Source organism: Gossypium hirsutum, chromosome D02 (genome assembly GCF_007990345.1).
Source record: "Gossypium hirsutum isolate 1008001.06 chromosome D02, Gossypium_hirsutum_v2.1, whole genome shotgun sequence".
Lineage (NCBI taxonomy): Eukaryota > Viridiplantae > Streptophyta > Magnoliopsida > Malvales > Malvaceae > Gossypium > Gossypium hirsutum.
In genome coordinates, this window is record NC_053438.1 from 62981589 (window position 1) to 63006662 (window position 25074).

Consider the following 25074-nt stretch of genomic DNA (forward strand, 5'->3'; position numbering starts at 1 on the left):
AATAAATTTATTAACTCAAAGTGAATAATGAATGAATTCCTTCATTGTGTACAATGAAGAGGCCTTTATATAGGCTAGCTAAGTACACCTAAATAAAACTCTCAAGTATACTAAAACTCTAGTTAATTTAAATAGCAAGTACTTTTAAACTAAATTTTCTTGTTGACATAAAACTACTAAATAACTATAATACTTAAAATTTATCCAAAATTCATAAAAAAATAAATAATAAAATAATAAAACTTAATAAAATACAATATTGGACTAGTATATAATAAAATACAATATTGGACTCGTAATTTTTGTAATAAGCCCATCCAGAAATTCTGTTCGCAAAATCTTCACTAAAACAGTCATACTTGACCTCCCGAACTCAAAATTGAGTAATTCAAAGTGCGTTCCGAAGATAAGAGAGAGATCTTCAAACTCTATCAAAAAATATAAGCCCATAAATGTCTGGATCCCATACAAAAATTCATCGCAAGTTGACTAATCTTTTTAGCTTGAAAATTGGTAGCTTGGTTGAATTGACTTTACTAAATTCGAGTCTCACTTTGGGTAAATCATGTGTGGATTATCTATATATGTTTATTATTGTTTATGTTTCGTCATTTGTGATTGAAACTTTAAGTCATATGTGATAGTACAATTTATATTAAAGATAATAAAAATAAATAGAATGATAATTAATTGATAAAGAGTTAATTTGTTATTTATATTTAAAAAATCATACGTAATTGTGATTATACGTTTAACATAAACTTTAAAATTTTGTAAATATAAATATTAATATTATAAGAATAATAGAATAATAATTATGTAACACCTTCACCTGACTCAACCACCGGATCCAAGTTATAAGATCTCACATTCGTTTTCAGAGCAACTACAAACATTTAACATTCAATTTACAGTTTAATGCATAAATATAGAACATTTTCAAACAATAACCATGATATAAAACCTTTCTCAGGTCTTATACGAGCCTTCGCATGCTCTAACGTTGGCCCAAAATTGAACAGTGATCAATTTGCAACAGTTTCAAAACTTCACTTTGGGTAAATTCGAGTCTCACCTTGGGTAAATCACGTGAGGGGATTCCTCGTTGCAACGTGAAATGTTGACTTGGCTCTCATTGTGACCACAGGGTTCCTTGTTACGCAATGGCATGAAATTCAGAGCTTGTCGCAATGACCATTGCCCGACGTTGCAACGTGAACTTTTTTTTTAGTACGTTTTAAGCTATTTGGTACCTATTCCAATCCAACCATTTAAACTTACATTTGGTATAAATTTTCACTACATTTGCTGCATAAAACCATTCTAGAAACATAACAAAACATCCTAATTAACCATTTCAAACCAATCAAACCAATATGTCACAATTGGGCACCAAAACATACCAATTCAACCTATCCAAACTCAACTTATATTGACATTCTTTTAAATCATTCCATATAATCATTTTCCATACCATTTCATGCTCAACTATACAATTATAAGTACCATTCATACCATACAACATATTACCAAACTTGCATAAATAAATCGACATTAACTTTCATAAGATCAATCATTAACCAAAGTTCAACCAACTACCATTTTAAGTCAACCTAACAACACCTATTTACATGCCACATAATTGAGCTAAAAAATTATGAAAAGACTATCGAGTCAATAACATGATAGTGTGAGCTTCTAGATGATTCGCTTGACACGTTCTGCAAGTTGGCAATCTACAGGGAAAGGAAAAACAACAGGATAAGCATATTGAAAGCTTAGTAAGTTTAAAGGCATTAAACAAAAATTTACCTCAATTTAAAATTTAATACGATAAGCTACTAGCTTATCAAGTTTTCCTAACATGGCAACTACACATCAACAAGGTGAGTTCAACATTTACCATATCATATAGTAATTGAAACATATTAAATTCAAATTCACTTAATCAATCAACATTTAATCTATTTACTAGTATATTCATATCATTTCATCTATTTATCAGTAATACATCCAATTTCAATTTAATGTCAATCACTATTTCGTTTCATTATTCAAATTCTGAATTGAATCCATTGATTCGTCACATTTTCATATCGGCCCTCTAGGCTTGTATAATAAGTTCGCATGATCTTTCACATGCTATTGATATTCGTATATCACAGCTTGTATTTATATCATCAAATCATAATATCAACTCAATTCGAATATCATTTATCAAATTTACATTTTATACCCCTATTTACCTGATTCGGACTTGAATGGATACATGGATCTAACTAACACACCAATTAGGCACCTAATGCCTTATCTGACAATATCGAAGTAAATAATTTGCGCCCAGCGCTCATCGGTATAACCGAAATAAAAGTTGTGCCCAGCACTCACAACACGTAGTCGAAGTAACTTGTACTCTATCTATTCTATGGCATGCCAACTATATCCCACTTTGCCCGAACAGTTAGTAGGGCAACCAATTGTCCAATTCATAATATAGCTCAGATTATAACTCATCATTTTGGATTCATCACCCAAATCATCATTTAATATATAGCATAACATAAGTGAACACAATTCAAAGTCAATTTCACAATTTCATCGAGTTACATTATTTTCAACTCTATTCAAATTAGTCATCTATCTCGATAATCAATCAAATTCACACCAATATAATTTGATTGGTCATAATCAATTATATTCAATTTATCACTTCTTTACGATTTAGTCCATATCTCTCACTTTGTACCAAATTGCAAAAAATTCAAATTACTATTAATCATACATAAATTCATAATTCAAGTATATAACAATTTAAATTCAATCATACCATATGAACTTACTATTGGAAAAATCTCGGTTTGAAAATGGTTTTCTTGTACAGCGAAAATTTTAAATTTTAAAAACTGACACGATTTGTGATATTTATAACAATAAACCCTAACCGAATTCATACTTGTGTTTTTGGCTTACCGAAAATTCGTTGTTATGAACTTTCAACCAAACAATCTTATCATCTATTGTCGTACCACAAATTACTTCGAGTGTGGGATCGAATCAATTGAATCGAAACATAGAACTAGAAAAAGTTTTCACTCTTTTATTTTGGGTGAAAACGAAAGTTCTCTCTTTTTAATAGAAACCGATAAAATTTTTATTCTGAAAAATATATTTAATAGTTGAGAATAAATTCTCTCTATTTTTCAGTAGAGTAGTAATTTCTAAAAGTTGTGTCAATTGCTATACCGATGCCATCTATTTATAGGGAGAGGAAGAGGGGCTAATGGGGTGTGTTTCCCCTCATATGTATTATGATGGGGATCCGGGCCTCTTTCACATCAAGTCCAATTACAAGTATTTCCTGTGTCTTTTTGACCTAGTACTCTATAATGTGATTCAACCCGATTCAATTTTTCTATTTCCCAAAATAAACTTTTAATATTCTATATTAAACAATTTTCTCTTCCCTATTTTACTTCTAGTAAAATTTTAACAATTTTACCCCTGGTAAAATTTCTAGAAAATATGTTCAATATTTCATAACTTAACATGTTCACTATGAATGAATGATTTGTTTTCATTTTCGAGCTTCAAAACAGCTCAAAAACATAAATTAATTCTTCCGATAATTTTTAAGTAATCCATATACAATTGCAAATGGATCATTTACATTTCCATTTTTGGAAACTTACATCCATTCCCAAATGATTCCATTTTTCCATTTTGGGAAAAAATAATTATTCCTAAATCTTTTCCATTTCTCTTTTCCTATTCATTCTATTCATTGCTATTCAAACTCACAATTCATTTTTGGTTTCAACGAGCTAGTGGAAGGACAAATTGGACATATGTAATTAGGGCTCAAATGATTTATAATTAAGTTTTGGCTTTTCGCCTATTAATTATAAACTCATTTAGTCACGAATTCATTCCACTATACTATCGTGACTGAGCTCTCCCCAACGACATACTATTATGAAAACATATTCTCAGTGCTCGTCCAATGACCTTGTCATAACTGTGTTACCCTCATAGGATATCCTTGATCTCTTTGGGATAAAATTTTTTCTCTTAATATAACCCTATTTTATCTCATGGTAATCATTAAATCTTCTTTCATGAAAAATCAATTACTATTAAATAGTAATCAAGTCATTCATCATAAAGACAAACAACTCGTGGCCACATTTACTTTTCATCAACCATGAAATGCCAATGAGAGGATATCATTTACCCATGTCTCAGGTTATGAATTTAACTGTTGTGAATGAAGTTATGTACTGTAGGAGTCATACACCCGATGCACCAGCTTTCGGTTCCTCATCTATTCAAACTAAGGCTTTTACTTACACTAACCTGTACGAGTCACGCATACATAGTCCGTTATCCACTTTAGATTCAGGATCTATTTTGTTTGGATCCAGTCAGTCACATATATGTCTCTATCTTCTAGGATTCATCCGCTCTAATGCCCAAGACAAGGCATCTCCCCAATTGGACATAATAGACGACATATTAGTCTTTTGATCAGTTTGCTCATTTTCGATTAGATTAAGGACATGTTTAGGTTCGCCTACTAATATAAGTTGTTTTCATGTATTACGATCTAATGTCTACGGAACCAACTAAAAATACGACAAAGGCAAGTGCACCTATCGATAAACAATATAGCTACAGTGAGCAAAGGTATCATTCCTACGAGGACTAAAAGTACTAGTAATTACCGCCTTTTTATTATTTAACCGACAAATTGAAGTGATTGAATTAAACAAAAATTAACTAAATTAATTAACTAAGTACTCGACAAAGAACAAATCATAAAAATAATCGAATAATAACCAAGAAGCGAAACAGTACCCAGGAAAGAATCCGCCTAGACTGCATCTGTCATTATCAACCTGAATTAAATAGTTTATTCACCTAATATCTTGATTCATAGAAATCCCTAAATTATGCTAATATCCAGGAAAGAATCCGCCTAGACTGCATCTTTCATTATCAATCTGAATTAAACAATTTATTCACCTAATATCTTGATCCGTAGAAATCCCTAAATTATGCTAATATCTCTCTTCAAGACTAAAAGCAATTGATTCTAGGTTGATTAATTGAAATTTCTTTCTAATTAAAACTCTTATTATCACACTAACTTGATCTATGAATTTTCCTATTAGATTTGACTCTAGTCCAGTAGATTTATGTCGTGCTATTTCTAGGATTGCATGCAACTCCACTCAATTATGCTAGATCTACTCTTAAACAGAGTCTATTCCTCCTCTGAGTTAAGCACATCAAACATGAATTAATAATCCTAAAATATTAAATCAAGAATTAAGCACACATAACTGAGAACAATATTCAAGTATTTATAGCGTAAAACAGAAATCAAAAGACATAATTCATCATAGGGTTCACCTCCCCTAGGTAATTAGAAAATGAGTTCATAATCGCAAAATAAAAACATCTCAAAGATAATATAACCACAAGAAATAGAGAAACTCATAATAAACTTCAAATAAATCAAAATGAGATTTTCAACCTTGGTGGAAATCTGCTTCAGAGTCAACTTCAATGGTGTTTTTCGAGTTGTTTTCTTCAATAATCTTTGACAGCTCTCTTTCCTCTTCTTGTATTTGGTATTTATAGGTCTTAAAATGCCCAAAAGACCTAAAAATTGCATTTTTTCACGTGTCTAAAATACAACTCACGAAATCGAGATGGTCTGGCACATGGCCTTGTGGCAGCCCATGTGGCTCATACGGTAGTGTGTCGAGCCCGTGTGGCTCCTGAAATCTACTTCAATTTTCTGATCTTTGCTCTACTTTCGCTCGTTTTGCTCCCAAATGCACTCCTAAGTATAGAAACATGAATTTAAAGGATTAGGAGTATAAAATTTACCATTTTGCATTGATTAATCACCCAAAAACGCATAAAGAACGAGATTCAAATATGTTACTTTTGACACTTATCATGATCCGACCATGTAATACCACTTAGTATTAGTTAAACATTAGACAACCAGTAAGCAATATTTGCTTCCATTTTGCTTTGCGTGCAAAAACCATATAAGGACAATTATACAAAGTATATTAATGTAATCAGTGAATTTATTTTATTATTCAATCTGTTCGAAAATTTACAAGTGTACTTAAATGAAAATACAACACTTAGGGCACCAGATCCAACACTTACCTAGTCAAAACAACAAACAAGTTGAATTGCAAGGACTAATAGATAATTTTATCTTTTCCCCGATTATCCTTCATTTGATACAATTCCTGATCTTAACAATAATTCAATTCAATTTTTTTAATTTTAAACATGTTATATCATAATATTATAAGCATATATTAGTTCAATTTCATTATTAGAATGCTCCTAAAATTTTACATTTTATTCAATTTAGTCCCTAAAATCAAAATTGTAATATCTTTCAAATTTGAGCTTCGGTTTCAAAATTGATCTCAATTACATCCTTATAAAACCCTCTGCTATTCATAATTACAAAAATTTCATACCAATTTCAAAATATTTACACTTTAGTCCCTATGATCAAAACTAACAATTTTTACTTTACAAATTAGTCATTTTTCATATCTAAGTTTAAAATCTAACCATTTAACACCAATTTCATTAAGAAATCATCAATGGAAACTTTTAGAAACTTTAACAGTTTTAAAACTGGTTCACGGGGTAGTTAAATCAAGCTTTCACAACCTCAAAAACATAAAAATTACAAGAAATTGACTAAATCAAACTAACCATTTAGTAGCCAAAACTTCAAAGCTTTAAAACCCTATCTTTCTCTTCTTATTTTGGTGTGGAGAAGAAGATGAACAAATATTTTTGTTTATCTTTATGATTTTTGTCTTATATGCTTAATGAATATTTAATTAATCTTATTTTATTTTTAATTAAACTTAATTAGATTAATGTTAAGCATGATTAACAAATTCTATGGCTTACAACTAGCCTCCACCATCGTTTACCATAATAAAGAAGGTCCAATTGCTCAATTGGTCCTTCGGTTATTTAAAAATCCATTGCAATACAATTTAGTCCTTGTACCCTAATTAAAAATCAATTTGCAAAAATTAAGGGACCAAACTTTAATTAAAATTTATACTGACCTTGTAAATATTAAAAAATGGGGTTCCAAAATCGTACTTTCTAACACCACTAACTTTCGGGTCGTTACGAATTAATTAATAAAGAGTAAATGTAACACCCCTTACCCGACCCTATCGTCGGGTTCGAGTTGCAAAATGTCACATTTGTTGTTAGAGCCACTACAACTGATTTCAATACAATTTAACCATTCCAACATGCTTACTAGTATAAAACACATTTTCAATATGTTGTAAAATTATTTTCGACTCTTATACGAGCTTAACAAAGCTCTTTTGCTAACCCAAGGTCAGTTAAGGAAATTATAAAGTTTTCAAAATTTGTGAGTTAACATCGCGGCATCATGGCTTTCACATCACAACCTCGTCAATCAGTGAGTATCATTGTGACTTAAAAAATCTCAACGTCGTGACACCACTCACTTTCTACTTAAGTCGTAACGTTTGGGACTTGTCATCGAGACATTACCCCTATTTTGGCAAAAAATATTTTGGTACACATTTCATGCTTCCTACAAAAAAAATATTAATACATATTCATATGACGATTTCAACAATGCATCATGTCATGCCAAGATATGCCAAAATATTAACACACTTTTAAAATTAAGCACTCTAATGGCAAAAAACACATGATCATAATCTAGGAATATTCAGTTCATTTACCAACCTTGAAATACCAAGTTACTTCATTTTGAAAGTTATAATATATATGGCTTATGCAAGCTTGAAATCATGGATCCAAAATGCACCAAACATGATCAAAACTAAGCAAAAACTAGGTCATATATCAAACTTAGCATACAGACTTAACCTTAGCCACAAATACAACATTGGCATTCACAACTAAAGATAACCACTTACATAATAAAGACCCTATATACATGTCACAATATTATGACTCAAAATAAACAAAACAAACTGATCCGACTTGGTGAGTTTTACAATCTAAGGATCTACATGCAAGGAAAACAATCTTCGGTAAACATTCAATGCCTAGTAAGTTCAAATGGAAATTACAAAACTTACATTGCTTATAGGTGAGCATGTTATCTACCAAAAGTTAGACATACATGTTGAGTATGACTCATATTTCAGTCAAATTTGAAAGATAATCTCCTAGTTAAACTATGTTTATTTGTTTTAGTCAAACTTTGATTAGTCTAGATAATTTTATTATTATTTGACCTACGAATTTAGCCTATAAATAGGCTCTTTTATAACCTTAGAAAAACACCTATTAAAAGATTAGAACTCATAACACTTTTGGAGAATTTTGTGTTTACGTTTTGAGGGTTTTTTATTTTCAAGTTTTGGGGTTTAGTTTTTATCTCCATCTTTTGTACTCTTCGTTCTTTTACCATTATAGTAAAATTATCTTTACCGTGATTTTTATCCTCTTTGAAGGGGTTTTTCCACGTTAAATTTGCGTGTTCAATTTCGTATTTTCTTTCGCTATGTTTTACTTATTCGTTGCTTAATCGGGTCAATCCCCAACAAGTGGTATCAAGAGTTAGTTCAATTTTCGTAGATTAGCCAGTTTAGAGATGAAAACAATAATGTTTGACATTGAGAAGTTCGAAGGTGTCACAAATTTCAATCTATGGAAACTCCGAATGATGGTAATTCTAGTTTAGACCGACCTGAAAAAGGTCATTATCGGGAAAAAGCCTGAGAATCTAGATCAGATAGAATGGGAAGAGCTTAATGAAAAGGCACTGTCTGCAATCTAGCTGTGCATTGTGAATAGGGTATTGCAAGAGGTATTGATGGAGAAAACCTTATCCGCCTAGTGGAAAAGGTTAGAAACTCTTTATGCAACTAAGTCTCTGGCTAATCATTTAATGTTGAAACAACGTCTATTTACACTTTGCATGAACGAATGTGAGCTTTTTAGAGATCACATTAGTCAATTTATTACTCTTTTGAATGATTTAAAAAATGTTGAGGATAAGATTAACGATGAAGATCAGGCTATGCTATTATTGTGCTCTTTACCCTCTTCATAGAAGTCTTTCAGGGATACCCTCATTTATGGCAGAGACAAACTCTTCTTCGAGGTTGTGAAGGGTAATTTGTTAAGTAAAGACAAACTTAATAATGAGTTTGGTTCTGATTACAAGGTAGATAGGCAAGCTTCCGTTTTGGTAGCATCAAAGATGTGAGACAAAAGGTGTCGCTATTATAAGAAGTTATGTCACATCAAAATAGATTGTTATAAACTGCAAAATAAAATGGCTGCTGAGAGAAATGAGGAAGATATAGCTAGTGCTAATTTGGCCGATGAAAGCGGCGATGATTTGTTGTTATTGTCAATAAGCAATAAATTTGAGCTTACGTCCGAGTGGATCGTAGATTCAGTATGTTCTTTCCATATGTGCCCCAATAGAGAATGGTTCTACACATACAGTTTAGTTGAAGATGGAGTTGTGCGCATGAGAAACAATTCTTCCAGTAAGGAAATCGGTATTGGTATTTTTAAAATTAGGATGCACGATGGGACAATTAGGACACTCTCAGATGTCGGTATGTACCTAATTTAAGAAAGAATCTCATCTCCTTGAGTATTTTATACTCGAAAAGTTGCAGAATCAACATCGAGTTGAGTGGCATTATGGTGTCTCGTGGGGCTCTCATTTTGTTAAAAGGTAAAAGGAATGACAGTATTTATATACTGGAAGATTCTACAATGACGGTGAAATCAGACGTCCCTCGTCTGTTATAGAGTCAATGTCAACTCATTTAGAGAGGAGGCAACTTTATCATAGAAAGGAAAAAGTTATGACCGTTTCGTTGAATAGAGGTTCTCTTTGGATACAGATTTTGAAAAGTTAGGGCACTGTGCTTGTGAAAATCAGACCCGAGTTAGTTTTGATTTGGCAGTGTACAAGTCAAAAGTTAGAAGTGTTCCAGCTTCTAAGCACAGATTCAACATAGTTAATTCCTTGTATAGTTCAAAATAGGCCCATGACAGGCTTTGGACAAGATGGCATTGTGGAAATACGAGTCAAGGTGGAGATTTATTGAGTATGACTCATATTTTAGTCAAATTTAAGAGATAATCTCCCAATTAAACTCTGTTTATTTGTTTCAGACGAACTCTGATTAGTCTAAATTATTTTATTATTTAACCTACGAATTTAGCCTATAAATAAACTCTTTTACAACCTTAGAAAAAACACTCATTAAAAGATTAGAACTCATAATACATTTGGAGAATTTTGTGTTTACATTTTGAGGTTTTTTTGTTTTCAGGTTTCGGGGTTATAACACATTTAATCTATATCCATCGCCGGAACAAGGTTACGGAGCATTACCGAGGTTTACAGATCAAACAGACAAAAATTTCAAACGTTTCATATCATATAATATTCATGTCAAAAATCAATCGAAATCATACATACTAGCCCTTAGAGAAGCCCTCGAGGCCCAAAATAAGCGTTAGAAACAAGTTGGGACTAAATTGGAAACTCAGAGAATTTTTCGAAATACATTAAATTTTTTCAAAGTTGCAGGGGTCACACGGCTGTGTGGCATGGCCATGTGACTCACACGACTAAGAGACACGCCCGTGTCTTAGGTCGTGTGGGCATTCAAAATAACGACACGCGGCCGTGTCCCGGTCTGTGTTCGTGCCTGTGTAACTCACTGACTTGGTCACACGGCCAAGCCACACGCTCCTGTGCTAGGCCGTGTACCCTTCAAAGTAACCTCACATGCCCGTGTGCCAGGCCGTATGCTAGGCCGTGTAACAGCTTGACTTGCAAACCTTTTAAAGCTACAGGGGACACACGCCCATGTCTCTGCCCGTGTGGATAAAAATGGGCCATTTTACAAGTCATTTTTCTCACCCAATTTGGCATCAACCTACACCCAAAAATGCACACATACACAAGCTATAATCAAGCATCCAAAACAAGCAAAATTAATCATTAAACATGTAGTATTTTCACATATAACCAATATGCTCTTAGGCACCTCAAATGACAATATGTAAACATGTATATTCATGTATACAATTTAACCAAATAAGCCAACAATTTACCAAGCCATTTTGCATCATTTCATGCCAAAACATACCATGTAATCTATTTACCATAACACAACCATTTGGTACCAAAATGCATTCCATAAACTATCAGATTTAGACATATATGCCTTACAAGCAAGGTACCAATTCATCATATCACAAAACACAAGTACAAAATGTACACTTAGTTATCATTTTACCCTTTTATCATGTAAACATATCAAACACATCATCAACCATGTTAAGGCCACATATATACATACCAAAATATACCAAATCACAAGCCAACTCAAATGACTATAAACATAACAAATCATATAGGCTATCATTAGCCAAAACAACCTATACATGCGATTATAACCAAAATGTAACCAACTAAAAGTACCAAAAGAGTTGATGGATAGTGTGATATATCTCCGACAAGCTTCCAACCCAAACGAGCTTCTGAATCATTATAAAACACAGAAAATAACACATAGTAAGTATTGAAGCTTAGTAAGTTCATATAACATAGAATTTAACTTACCAATTAATCACAATTTAGGTAAGTAAACATAGCAGATCCCAACTCAATTTGGCCAAAAGCCTAAACACATATTCACCAACATGTTAGCCATATAAAGCACATATAATATCCAATACACATGGATGAACTCAACCATTATTCAAATTTCATATACATGTATCATACATTTCATATATTAATATATCATATAACATCATTTCCATGTATTTCATCTAAATACCTGTAGTAGTTCGTACTGAACTCATATAATCTCATAACAGAAATGTGCCCGTTGAACCATTTAGAATATCGTTGGATACTCAGGTAGCACACACAAGATGTACTGAACTGTAGTCCATCAATTCCTATACATGTATGCTCATACGAGCTTTGAATTGGTATGCTCTTACTAGCTGTAAATGGTAAGCTCATACAAGCTGAATATTGGTAAGCTCATGCGAGCTGAATATCGGTAAGCTCTCTCGAGCTGAGAATTGGTAACCCTAATAATATGTCATTTGTACCCTACGAATTCCTAAAGTTCAAACGGGACTTGATAATTGTCGTACATCGTCGGATATGCGATTAGTATTCATATATGAAAATAATGCAAATATCATACATATAATTCAATTAAAGCATATAATTACACAATTTAATTACACGAACTTACCATGACGAGTACACGTAGATACGGAGGCGATTAATTTGAGATTTTCTCTTTGACTCGATCTAACTCCGTACGAGGTCTGGCTGGATCTATACGGATAAATTTAACTCAATTCAATATATTTCGTATTCAATTTAGTCCAACACATATTTTTGTAAAATTACCATTTTGCCCCTATACTTTTAATTTCTTTACAATTTCATTCAATTTTTCCCTTACCCAAGCCTGGCCGATTTCTATACATACTAATAGTAGCCCATATATATCATAAATTTACAATTTCACCCATAATATTCTCTATTTTTCAATTTAGTCCCTATTTGACAATTTCACTAAAAATTCCTTTACAAAAGTTGTTTATCTAACAACAACTATTCATTTTCTATCATAAAACTTCAAAACTCAAGAACAATCATCAATGGTAAAACCCTACTAGTTTAACAATTTCACAAATTAGTCCCCGGGCTAGCTAGATTAAGCTACAACGATCTCGGAAGCAGAAAAATCATTAAAAACGGGGCAAAAATCATACCTAAATGGATAATGGAAGCTTGGCCAAAAGTTAAGCACAACAATGGCTTCTTTCTCTCTTTAGTATCTGGTTGAAGAATAAAAGAAAGATGAAAGCTTTTTAATTTTGTTTTAACTTATTATATCATTATGAACCAAATTACAAAATTAACATTTATAAACATTATTTATTTCACTAAATTCTGAGTCATTATATTTCACTATCACTATTATGGTCTAATTACCATATAAGAACCTCCAATTTAAAGTTCTATAGCTATTTAATACCATTAGCTACTAGAACTCAACTTTTGCACTTTACGCGATTTAGTTCTTTTTATCAAATTGAGCAAGCAAACGGTAAAATTTCTTAACGAAATTTTTATACGTTAACACTATCATACTGTAGACCATAAAATAATAATAAGATAAATTTTTCAACCACGAATTTGTGGTCCCAAAACCACTGTTCTGATTTCATTGAAAATGGGCTGTTATAGGGGTTTAGTTATTATCTCCATCTTTTGTACTCTTCGTTCTTTTGCCATTATAGTAAAATTATCTTTTCCTGTGATTTTTTATCCTCTTTGGAGGGGTTTTTCCATGTTAAATTTGTGTGTTCAATTTATTAATTTCTTCCGTTACTTTGTATTTGTTCGTTGCTTAATCAAGTTGATCCCCAACAATACATTTAGCTAGCACATGACACTCTAGGTCACAACAAAGTGTACATAATAATCATAAGTATTCATTGGCATTAACATGATAAACAAAACTCAAACATCACCAATTTGCACCATTTCTCATAGGTCCATCACTATTTCATATACTTTCATTTAAGTCATTAATCTATGCCAATACCATTTAGTTACATACCTTTTTAGCATATTAAATTCGATTATTTCCATTTTATTTTTCGTTTCAAAGTTCAATTTTAACGTTTTGTCCACTAAAAGCCTAGTAAAACAGACTCAGACATGTGGGTGAAGTACACCACACCAAGGCACCGAAGTGCAAAACCCGTAGGTTGATATGTTTAAACATATTCAAATCTATCCCTCCATACACCAAGGTCTCTGCAGAGACAATGAATACTCAATGATCCGTAAAAAATACTAGATCTCAAAATAACCTGTCAGAATCTTTATATCATCAACTATCTCGTACACAAGAGCGCATATGATGTTAAAGATATAATACTTGCAATGTAAAGAATACATCAAAATCTTCATTCATCACTGAATTAAATTATAATGTGTCTATTTATACTACTTAGCTAGCTACCTAACTAAGCAACTAATCTATAACTAATTCTTAACTACTCAACAACTAACCATCAAATTGGCAGTTGAAAAATATTTTTAACATCCAACTTAGACATTAGAAAATCATGTTGTTGAATTCCCAAAGCTTTGGTCATAATATCAGCTAATTGATTTGCTAACACTACATACTCGATTTGGATGACTCCCTCCTATACTTTCTCTCTTATGAAATGACAATAAATTTCAATGTGTTTGGTCCTTTCATGAAACACTAGGTTTGCTGCAATCTGTAAGGCCACCTTACTATCACAATAAAGTTTAGCTGGCTTCAGGTCTTCAACTCCACATTCCATAAGCAATCCTTTCAGCCAAATAATTTCTGCTGTTGTTATTGCCATACTTTTGTATCCTACTTCAGCAGATGATCTGGCTATGGTGTTTTGTTTCTTTGATTTCGAGGATATCAAAGAATTCCCAAGTTTAATACAGAAGCCTGTAATTGATCTTCTAGTCATTGGACAAGATGCCCAATCAGAATCACAATAAGCATTCAACTAACTAGAACTCGAAACTGCCAATAATATTCCTTGTCTTGGATCCTTTTTAATGTATCTAACCACCCTAAGTGTAGCTTCTAGATGATATCTTTTTGGTTTCTGCATAAACTAACTAAGATGATACACATCATATGTGATGTCTGACCTCATATGAGTAAAAGAAATCAACCTTCCTATTAATCTCTGGAAGATTCTTTTCTCCTCAATTAACATTTCATCAGTATCATATTGCTGCAACTTAGTGTCATACTTTGATGTGGTAAGCTTCATATTTTGTTTCATAGGTGTGATAGTAGGTTTGGCTCTCTTTAAACCTGTATCCTCAATAAGTTCTAGTGCATACTTCCTCTGACTCAGCAAAATTCCTTCCCTGGATCTTAGTATCTCAAATCCAAGAAAATACTTAAGTTCTCCCAGATCTTTCATCTTGAAATTGGAATTCAAGATGTTTTTCAATTCATCAATCATTACAGCATCATTCCTAGTTAACAACAAATCTTCAACGTAAATAAGCATGATTACCTTCTTGATTCCCTGTCTTTCTATAAATAGAGAGTAATCATACTTACTTTGAATATATCTACCAGAAAACAAGGCTTCAATTAGCGTCGTGTTCCACTGCCTAGATGCTTGCTTTAGCCCATATATAGATTTTTGCAGTCGACAAACCTTAGTCTCCCCCTGACAGTAAAAACCCTTTGGCAAATACATGTAAACCTCTTCATTCAGATTACTTTAAAGAAAGGCATTGTATATATCCATCTGAAAAAAGGGGCCAATTGTGTATGGAAATAATAGTTAGGACAATTCTGATTGTAACAAGTTTGGCAACAGGAGAAAAGGTATCAACATAATCCATCCTTTCTTTCTGGTTATACCTTTTAACAACCAATCGTGTCTTAAAGCTTTCAACCTCACTAGTAGCCTTGTGTTTGATTTTGTACACCTATTTACAGTCAATGGGCACTTTACCTGGGGGCAGAGACACAACAATCCATTCTGAATGGCGTCAAAATAGGTACAAGGTTCAACCATAGTGGATGTAGAAGAAATGAACAATTGAGTATGTGAAGGTAAATGAGAATAAGAGATATTTGAATATATAGGATACTGGCCTGAACTAGAAGAAGATTGGTAAGAAACATAATCATTTAACCAAATAGGAGGTCGAAAGACCTTAGAAGACATCCTAAAACCTTGGACTGGTGGAGAAACAATAGACAAAGGTGGAACAGAAATACTTGTTGAAGTAGGGGAATTAGGAATAGAAGGAAGATTATGTGGGGGAGCAGAGGACTGTGGTGAAGGAGAAATAACTAGAAAATCAGAATCAAGAACCTATGGTTGGGAAAGAAAAAAACTTTTAGAGGAAGTCATTGAAAAGTGAAAAAGAAAGATGGTTTCATGAAAATTAACATCTTTGTTGACAAAAAAGTTTTGGTTTCTAAACTAAACAGAAGATAACCTTTTTTAGTAGAAGAATAACCCATAGAAACAGAAAGAATTGTCTTAGGAGAGAATTTATCACTATAATTAGGCTGAGTAGCATTGCATAAACAACCAAAGACTCCTAATTGAGAGAGAGAAGGTTGTTTGTGGTGAAAAAGTTCAAATGGGATTTTTCATTGAAGAATAGCAGATGAAAGCCTATTGATGAGATAGCAAGCAATTAAAACACATTCTCCCCAAAACTTAACAAGGACTTTAGATTGAAAATAGAGAGCTCTAGTAACTTCTAAAAAGTGTTTATGTTTTCTCTTAGGAACCCCATTTTGTTGTAGAGTATGAACACAAGAACTCTGATGAATAATTCCTAATAAAGAAAAAAGAGTGAAACAATCTGAATTAAAAAATTTAGAACCATTGTCACTATGAATGATTTTGACATTGGTATTAAATTAGTTTTGAATGAAAGAATAGAATTTCTTTAAGGAAAGAACGACATTAGACTTAAGCTTCAACAAGTACACCCAAGATATTCTACTGTGATCATCAACTATAGTAAGAAAGAAGCGATGGCTACTATGTGTAGACACTCTATAAGGTCTTCATAAGTCAATGTGAACAAGTTGAAAAGGAAAATCAGCTCTGGAATAACTAATGGAAAAAAAGAATCTAGACTGTTTTGCTAGAGGACAAATAGAACAATTATGAATAGAATTAGTGTCACGCTTAGTATTATGAAACAAAGATATTTTATGTAGTTTTGAAAGAGAAGCATGGCCTAAACGAGCATGCCGAGTAGCAATATTATTAGCAGAAAAAGACATACATTGTGAAACAGCGGCACATGACATATGCGAAATAGAAGTACATTGTTAAAACAAACTAGAATTCAAACAAGATGACTCAAAGACATATAAACCTCCTTGTTTCCTATCAATCCCCATTACCTTTTCAATGGAAAAATCCTAAAAAAGCTAGAAATCAGGATAGAAAATGTTGGCACAATGTAACGCGTGGGTTAATTTTGAAACAAGAAACAAATTATGAGTAAATTTTGGCACATATAGAACATTATGTAAAGTGTGATTAGAATCAAGAGAAAAAGAGCCAATATGTGTTATTGGGAGAGTTTTACCATCGAGAAGATGAACAGACTATGAAGTGAAAGCACAAGAAACAGGGTTATTCAATTTTTAAAGATTAGATAACGTATGATCTATCGCACCAGTGTCCAAAATCCAAGTAAGGGAACCAGAAACAGGTAAACATCGAGAAACTATACCTGTAAGATCAGTAGCAGACTTAGACATTGGTCATTTATTCAGTATACCAAAATTTTGATTATATTGCTGAGTGGTGAAAACAGGAGCTGGCATGGGAGAATTCAACGATCCTGAATCAGGAGGGGAGCTATCAGGGGTATTAGAATTGACCATCATTACTGCTTGCACATTCTTACGCTTTATAAATTTGAAATCAGGGGGAAAGCCAATAAGGCGATGACACTGTTCATGCTTGTGACCTTTAAGTTTATAGTAATCACATGTCCTATTGAATTGACCACGACGAGCAACAAAAGCACTAAAAGAATTTGAAAACATAGCAGTAGAATCCAAAATGGGCAAGACGCTAGATAAGTAGCTCCGCTGTGATTCTTCTTGAACAGTCATAGAATACGTCTGATTAACAGATGAAAGCAATTGCATAAGGAGAATCTGACTGTGAATTGTAGAATATGTCTCATTGAGTCCCATTAAGAATTGAAACAAGAACTATTGAAGAACATGTTGCAAATTCTGTTGTGAATTCGCACAATTGCAGGAAGAAATTGGAACTAACGCAGCATACTTGTCCCACAAAAGCTTGAGCCGCGTTAAGTATGCAAAATCAGAAGAATCTCCCTAAGTAAGCATAGCGATATCACAATGGAGGAAAAAAATCTGTGAACCATCAATCTTACTAAAACGTTCTCTCAAATCTTGCCAAACAAGTGTTACACTTGAGGCAAAGTCTAATCCTGCCGAAAGCTCAGTATTGACAATATTGAGAATCTAAGAAAGAACAATTGCATTACAGCGATCCCATTGGGGATGAAGAGAAACATCAAAATCATCTCTACCACAATCTCCATTGACAAACCCTAATTTATTCTTCACCAACAACATGATTCGCATTGAAAACTCCAAAGGCTATAATTCTTGAGACCAGTTAGGTGGTGAGAAACAAGCAGACTTCCCGGTATATCAGATGGATGCAGTTAAAGAGGATGTGTGAAATTGATGACTGTAGAATCCATGGCTGAGAGACAACGACGCCATTATTGAGAACGCAAAAAGAAAGAAAATGAAACAAATCAGAGGAAAACCCAAAAGCAAAACAGAATGGCCCAATAACAAGGTCCACTAAAAAACAACCAGGCCTTATACGAACGAGTAACCTGCAAGGAAAAAATAAGCAAGATTGAAGAAATCAGCCATGGAGACCAAGAGAAAGATCGAAACTTGGGATTGATAGCATGTCAAAGATACAATACTTGCCATGTAAAGAATGCATCCAAATCTTCATTCACCACTGAATTAAATTAAAATATGTCTATTTATACTACTTAGCTAGCTACCTAACCATGCAACTAAGTCATTACTAATTCTTAACTACTCAACAACTAACTAAACTAATTTCTACATATGACCCTATTGGCATGCCAATTGTATTAAAATATTTATTGTATTAAATTAATTTATTAATAAAATTTATTCAACTTATGAGTATAAAACTTATCTGATACTTATGTGTAAAAATAAAATTATATAACTAAATAAATATTCTGGTCAAATTAGTCCTTATTAAGTAAAAAAATACACAATATATGATGGCATATTAAGAGATTAGCAATGTGGGAAAAGGGTTAACAATATATTTGATCCACTTGAAAAGAAGAAAATGTTTCATCCCAAAAATTTCGAAAAAAGGGGAAGAATTAATTAAAAGAAAATGGAGTTGAAGTAGTAAAAAGTATTGATTATTAGTGAAAATTTGCCCGCCCAAAATACAACTAAAACGGTGCTCCACCACCTCCGCATTAAATGAAGGTTACGCCTTTCGGTAGTATTGTTCGTTTCTTGCCTAATCCCCCCTCTCTCTCTCCTTTACCCTTTTCCTTTTATTGATTTCTTCCTATCATTTCTTTCCCCCTCTTCCCTCTCTACACGCCTAAGATACCTGAAGATGAATCTTTGTAATTAGTTTTCTGTTTCCTTTTTCTTTTTTACCGTCAGCAAGTGTTTGGAGAAATGCCAGAATCATGGCCACCTTCACCTCCTCCACCTATACTTTTGTCTCGCCTCATTCGTTTTTAACGCACTTCCGTGCTCGGGTTTTCCCATCCTGTTTCTGCGAGATTAACCCAGGGAACAAAGGGAATTCGGTGTCTCTGAAGCTGAATCTTGTTCGCGGGTTGGTGTTTGGGGAAGATAAGAAAAGGGTTTCTTGGTGGTCTTGTTGTTGCAAGAAAGGGTGGGACAACGACGGGGATTTAGCATTGGAGGCAGATATATTGGAGTTCATGAAAAATAGTGACAAACCTGAGGCTTTTCCAAGCAAGAAAGAGCTGGTTGATGCTGGGAGGATGGATCTGGTTGAGGGGATTAAGAGACAAGGAGGGTGGCTTGCTATGGGCTGGGACTTGGATGATGATGATGAACATGGATTTCAAGAAAAAGGGTTCCCAGAAGCTGGTGTTAAGGATTGGGACCTTCTGGAGAAGGAGAAGAAATGGGATAACCAGACTTTTCAAGAAAGGGCTCAAAGTGAAGCTGAAATTAGTGGGGCTTCTTATTTGGCTGTTAATTCTTCCAGCTCAACCTCCTCGTCTGGTAGATCACTGTGAGATCTTTAATTCTTGGGATTTTATTTGCTTAATGTATTTTTATTTTTCTTGTGTGGAAAAGTTAGTTATTGCACTTGTTATTCGAATGCCTTGTTGAAATTTATTCTTTGTAGTTTACCATTCCCGTGTTTAGAACGAATTGTTACAAATGTTTAATCTTTCATTGCTGTGTAAAAGGTGATTTGCTTGGACTTGATATTGCTTGTGAGATATTATTTGAAATTGATTGCGTTATGATGTTAAAAGAATCAATCTTTTGTTTATATTTTTGTGATGTTTGGGATATATAAACACAACTGCTAAGATAAATGTGTTGCCTTGAATGAGTTTATACTTTTTCCTGCAAACCAATTATCTCCTTTTGAAATTAGAGGAAAGGGGAGAATGCTGGAGTCCTGGGAGTTCTGTGTCCTGGGTAGGTTTTTGACAAAAGTTTTGGTTTGTTCAGAGAAGTAGCAGCTAAGGATGATTGTGGCGTTGAGGGTATTCTGAGTCGCTTGGAGAGAGAAAGGAATGTGAATTTTGGGATTGGTTTCAGAGACAAAGGTGACAATACTTGTCCCCAAACTAACTGTACTGAAGAAGAGTCTCTTGTCCAAGCCTCAACAGATGTGGTACATTGAGTTTATTAGTTTTGAAATCTTTCTTACATCCCTGTATAATTTTTCAGCTTATTTTGGTTTCATATTTTACTTTATATGAAAAAAGATTTTTTTTTTAAAACTTTTTTAGGACAATTATGTCTCCCCAACTGTTATCTTTGTCCCACTCATTTTAACCTTGATTCTTTTTGTTTTCATTTTATCGTCAGCCTCTTGGTGTGGAATTTATCCTAATTGTAACTTTTTTGTATTTGTTATGTTGTAAAAGACAGTTGGTGGTCCTCATAGAAGAAAACTTATGTCATTCAGTGGCAGTTCTGGCCTAGGCAATGATACCACGGCCAAGTTTATTCAGGACCAGCCTCTATCAGGCATTGATGGCTTAAGAAATCCAACATGGAGAGAGTGGAGCCTTCAAAGAGCAGGAATTGCTGGCAAGGAATTTGAAGGTAGTCCATCCGTTTTTTTCTGTTGTTTCATGTCTTAAATTTTGATATGATATGCATCTATTTGCACTAGTTCAACTGCTGAAATTTTCGAACGGAATGAAATGGTAAACAGATATTTCAGGATATGGGACACTTGAAATAAGAAATAAATCCAATGAACTAGACAGAAGAAAAGAGTCACGTGCTTCTGGAAAAGATATTAATCACAATGAAATACAAGATCGTCTTGAGCACTTGAAGTTGGAGCTTTCATCTGTACTGCAGTCATTGAGGTCTAATGTTGATGAGGTTCTATCACGGGAGGTGAGCAAATGATCTCTGTCTCTGTCTCTTTAAAAGGAAGCCGAATTTGAAGTATTTTTATGGCCTTCCCTTTAGTAATTGAAAGACAGGATAGCTCTCTTTGCAATTCAGTTTTTTTTTTTTTTTTAATTCAAGATGGTTTCTTTACAAGTAAAATATGACCTGCTTTCATATTTATTACTTTTGAAATACAAAGAGAAAGAATTGGAAAACAAAACCAAAAAACCAGAGGACAGAAGGAGAGTGTTGGAGGTGGAGGCAGGTAGTTCTATTCCAGGTTTATGTTCTGAAGGAAGAAAGAGTGACCGAGTGATATTTATGACTGTGCAAGGAATGGCACTTTTATGTTCTTAATCCCTTTCTGGGGGATCAGTACAGTAATCATGACTTTCAGTTATGAGATTTTTTTTTGTCATCTTCCTGTTTAAATCTGTTTGTTTATGGCATAATTTAACCTAGAGGAGTGCTTAGGAAAAGATGAAGAGAATTGAAGCTTTATTTTTTCAACATGTGCTGTCCCCATACATTCATTTTGAGTTATCGATTGACTTTTAACCCTGATATCATGATGCCTAGGGTGATGAAAGTTCCATTGACAATTTCCATAAGCTTTCTGATGCTTCGGAGTTCCAGGAAAATGAGATATCAAATGCCCAGGACAAATTGCGATCACTACGGGCTAGGTTGGCAGTTTTAGAAGGGAAGATGACACTGGCAATAATGTATGCAGTAGCCTACTCTTATTAGTTTAAGAAGATACCTACCTTACTTTACTTCAAAAGAATCACATTTCTACATTCCTTTCATCCTTTGGCAGAGATGCACAAAAGACCGTGGAAGAGAAACAGAAAAGGATTGATGATGCTCGTAGAGCTTTACAACTTCTTCGGACTGCTTGCATAGTATGGCCTAATTCGGGATCAGAGGTGCTGTTAGCAGGATCGTTTGATGGGTGGGCTACCAAGGTTTGCTCCCACCTCAGTCCAACTGTAGTGAATTCATAATGACACTTTTCTTGATCAATGCATTCATTAATTGAAGTGCAAGTCTCGAGTCTTGTTGATAGAGCAGTTACATAAACTACCTGTTTTTGCTTTTGTGCATGTCTTTTGATATTATAGGCTTGTTCTATCCATAATTATGCTGATAGACTTTGATTGTTACATGTCTAGACTTAGAATTCCTTTAACTTTGGAATGCTTCAAATACATGCATCATGTCATGGTTCTGAAGGGGAGCCGTAAATCCCACATTAGTTATGTACTACAGTTCAAATGAGATATAAGTGTTTGATGGGCATAACTGTGAGGCTCCCTGTATAAATACAACTGGGAATGCCTATGGATTGGAGTGAACATCCTAGAGTTTGATTGGGCATAGCTTTCATTTGTGATGAAGAAAACTGTGGCCCTTGCTTTTTTTTTTTTAATACAAATGACCCTTTCTTTTGTTAAAGCAGAATGGGCCCCATTTTCTTTACTTACTCGGTGCACCCTATATGCTCTCATACATGAGGAGCTTCGTTACTTTATGATAATCCTTTTGTTATTCTGCATTTAAGCCTGCTCATGTGACAATTAGTGATTTAACTAGCTTGTAACTCTTTGTTTGGTAGCTTATTAATTGCAATAATATCTTTCAGAGAAAGATGGAGAAGTCAAGTACGGGTGTTTTTTCTTTACAGTTGAAGTTGTATCCAGGAAAATACGAGGTGTGTATTTTTGTTAACTTTGTTACAACTCAGAATTGTTAATGTTTACTTGTGTGATGAATAATAGCTCAGCACCATTACCTTGTGTAGATTAAATTCATTGTTGATGGTGAATGGAAGCTTGATCCCTTGCGCCCTATTGTTAACAACGGATTTGAGAATAATCTACTTCTCATCACATAAGGAGGCCAGACTTCTATAGGCATGCAGATTCATCACAAAAAAGGTAGGACATAGGAGTAAATGCGGATGATTTTTGGTTTTGGTTTTGGTTTTCATTTTTCCTTATTGTAAACAAGTAGAATAGACCTGGTAGGAGGTGATACTTCCTAATGATTCTTTAAAAGGGGCATCATATCATATAACACCCATGTAACACAACCGTATCGGATGACTCTCCCATATGGTTTTTTCCCTTGGATGTTCCGTTTTCTACCTTGTTGATAATGTAAACATCTATGCGAATGACGAGATGATGTTTTTTTTCTGTAGTTCTTGTGGGTTGTGATACTTTGGAAGTTATCCTTAATTCAATCTTTAATAAAGGTATAATTTATTTTGATTATTTCAGGTTTGGACAGACTAATTTTTTAGATCCGACATCATCAATATAATATTGCTTTGTTGGTTGAATCCTATGAGAAGAAAGAGGTTAAAATATAAATGAATTATTTGTGAGAATGGAGTAATGGACATTGACGAGTTTTCAAAAGTTTAAAGGTGCTTGAAGCATATTTTGGACCTGCAGTTAGGTTTAAGTTCTACTCTTTTCATTTTCTTCTATTCTTTTTCAGCAACTAAGGAACAAAATTAAGCTAGCATATTTATTAAATATGGTAGAAATATGTCAATTATGGGCAGCATCCCAATTGGTTAAGCATCAATTTTCCCCTTACGCTTAGGTTTGAATCACACTAAAACTCAGTCCCTCATTTCTTTTTCTTTTTTTTCATTTTTGGAAAAAAGGGTATTTTACCATTCAACCCCTTAAATTTCTAAAACCCTAACTATTTAATTACATGTGGATTTCTACTTCTTGTTCAACCCTAATTAGAACTTCTCCTCTCTTCTTTTTAAATACATCATTTTCTTTTATTCCCCTTTTTCTCTTCATAAAAAATTACATTTATTGCTAGAAATTGATCTCTCAAAAACCCGAATCAAAATCAATTCTCAATTAAACCCGTTCTTTCATTGACCGTTAAATTCATCATCGATAACCTTTGAAATCCCATCAAAGATCGGTAAGTATTCTTGCTTCCAATTAAGTAAAACCCAAAAATTCTAGAATAACATTGTTCTTGTTAATCTTCCAAAACGATTACGAATCTTTTACGAGTTTTCCCGAAAATCTTGATAATTTTGGTAAATCTTAAAAATCGATATTACTTCTTGTGTGTTTCTTCATTGAATAACCCTATCTAGGTACCCCAAATCATACTTAGGCGCAAGGAACGACGTTCAAGACCCCGAAAGTCAAGTGTGTGTTCTTTTATGAGAAAATTGAGATAAAATTGAGCTTAGATTAGACTACACGACTAGCCACACGGGCATATGGGCCTCCCGTGTGGACCACAAAACCTCCTTATACGACTATGTCCCCTAGAAAGCTAGGAATTTCACTTCTCACACGGTCGTGTCCATTATGTAGGTTTAATTTTCGAATGCCACATGGCCTCAATTTGTTACACGGTCTAGCCACACGGTCGTGTACCCCCTCCACACGGTCCAGGGCTTTCCACATGGTCCGGACACACAGTCGTGTACCCCTTACTTCTCAAAATTTACAATTTTGCCCAAATTTTTATAATTTGTGTAGATTAGTCCCTAAATGGTTCTTGAATTGTTTTTAGTTATTATTTAATTCAATTGAGTCCCTGATTTTAGGATTAATGCTAGAATCCATGATTGATTGATTAAATTATTACTATATAAGCATGTTACATGATTTTTACATGCGTTCTATGACTGGAATATTGATAAATTATTAATGTTATCCGTATAACTAATTTATTG

General features: G+C 33.6%; 1 protein-coding gene across 2 annotated transcripts; it reads left to right on the forward strand.

Moving 5' to 3' along the window:
- The first annotated feature begins 19154 nt into the window (after positions 1 to 19154).
- On the forward strand, positions 19155 to 23623 carry LOC107909583 (protein PTST homolog 2, chloroplastic). Of its 2 annotated transcripts, none has more exons than XM_016837171.2 (8): positions 19155 to 19989; positions 20442 to 20539; positions 20868 to 21044; positions 21157 to 21347; positions 21924 to 22069; positions 22165 to 22312; positions 22990 to 23058; positions 23149 to 23623. In XM_016837171.2, exons 1-8 carry the CDS (start codon positions 19409 to 19411, stop codon positions 23239 to 23241), a joined length of 1503 nt encoding a protein of 500 aa, XP_016692660.2. In that variant the 5' UTR covers positions 19155 to 19408; the 3' UTR covers positions 23242 to 23623. The 2 variants fall into 2 exon arrangements, with proteins under 2 accessions (XP_016692660.2, XP_016692659.2); XM_016837170.2 differs by having other exon boundaries at positions 19156 to 19989; positions 20442 to 20607; positions 20864 to 21044.
- Positions 23624 to 25074: the final 1451 nt, after the last annotated feature.

Excerpts from the sequence above, each read along its gene's own strand:
- LOC107909583 (XM_016837170.2), top strand. The coding sequence starts at position 19,409 with ATGGCCACCTTCACCTCCTCCACCTATACTTTTGTCTCGCCTCATTCG. Across the intron at positions 20,608-20,863 it reads TCCAAGCCTCAACAGATGTG|ACAGTTGGTGGTCCTCATAG; the intron begins GTACATTGAGTT and ends ATGTTGTAAAAG. Across the intron at positions 22,313-22,989 it reads TTGATGGGTGGGCTACCAAG|AGAAAGATGGAGAAGTCAAG; the intron begins GTTTGCTCCCAC and ends AATATCTTTCAG.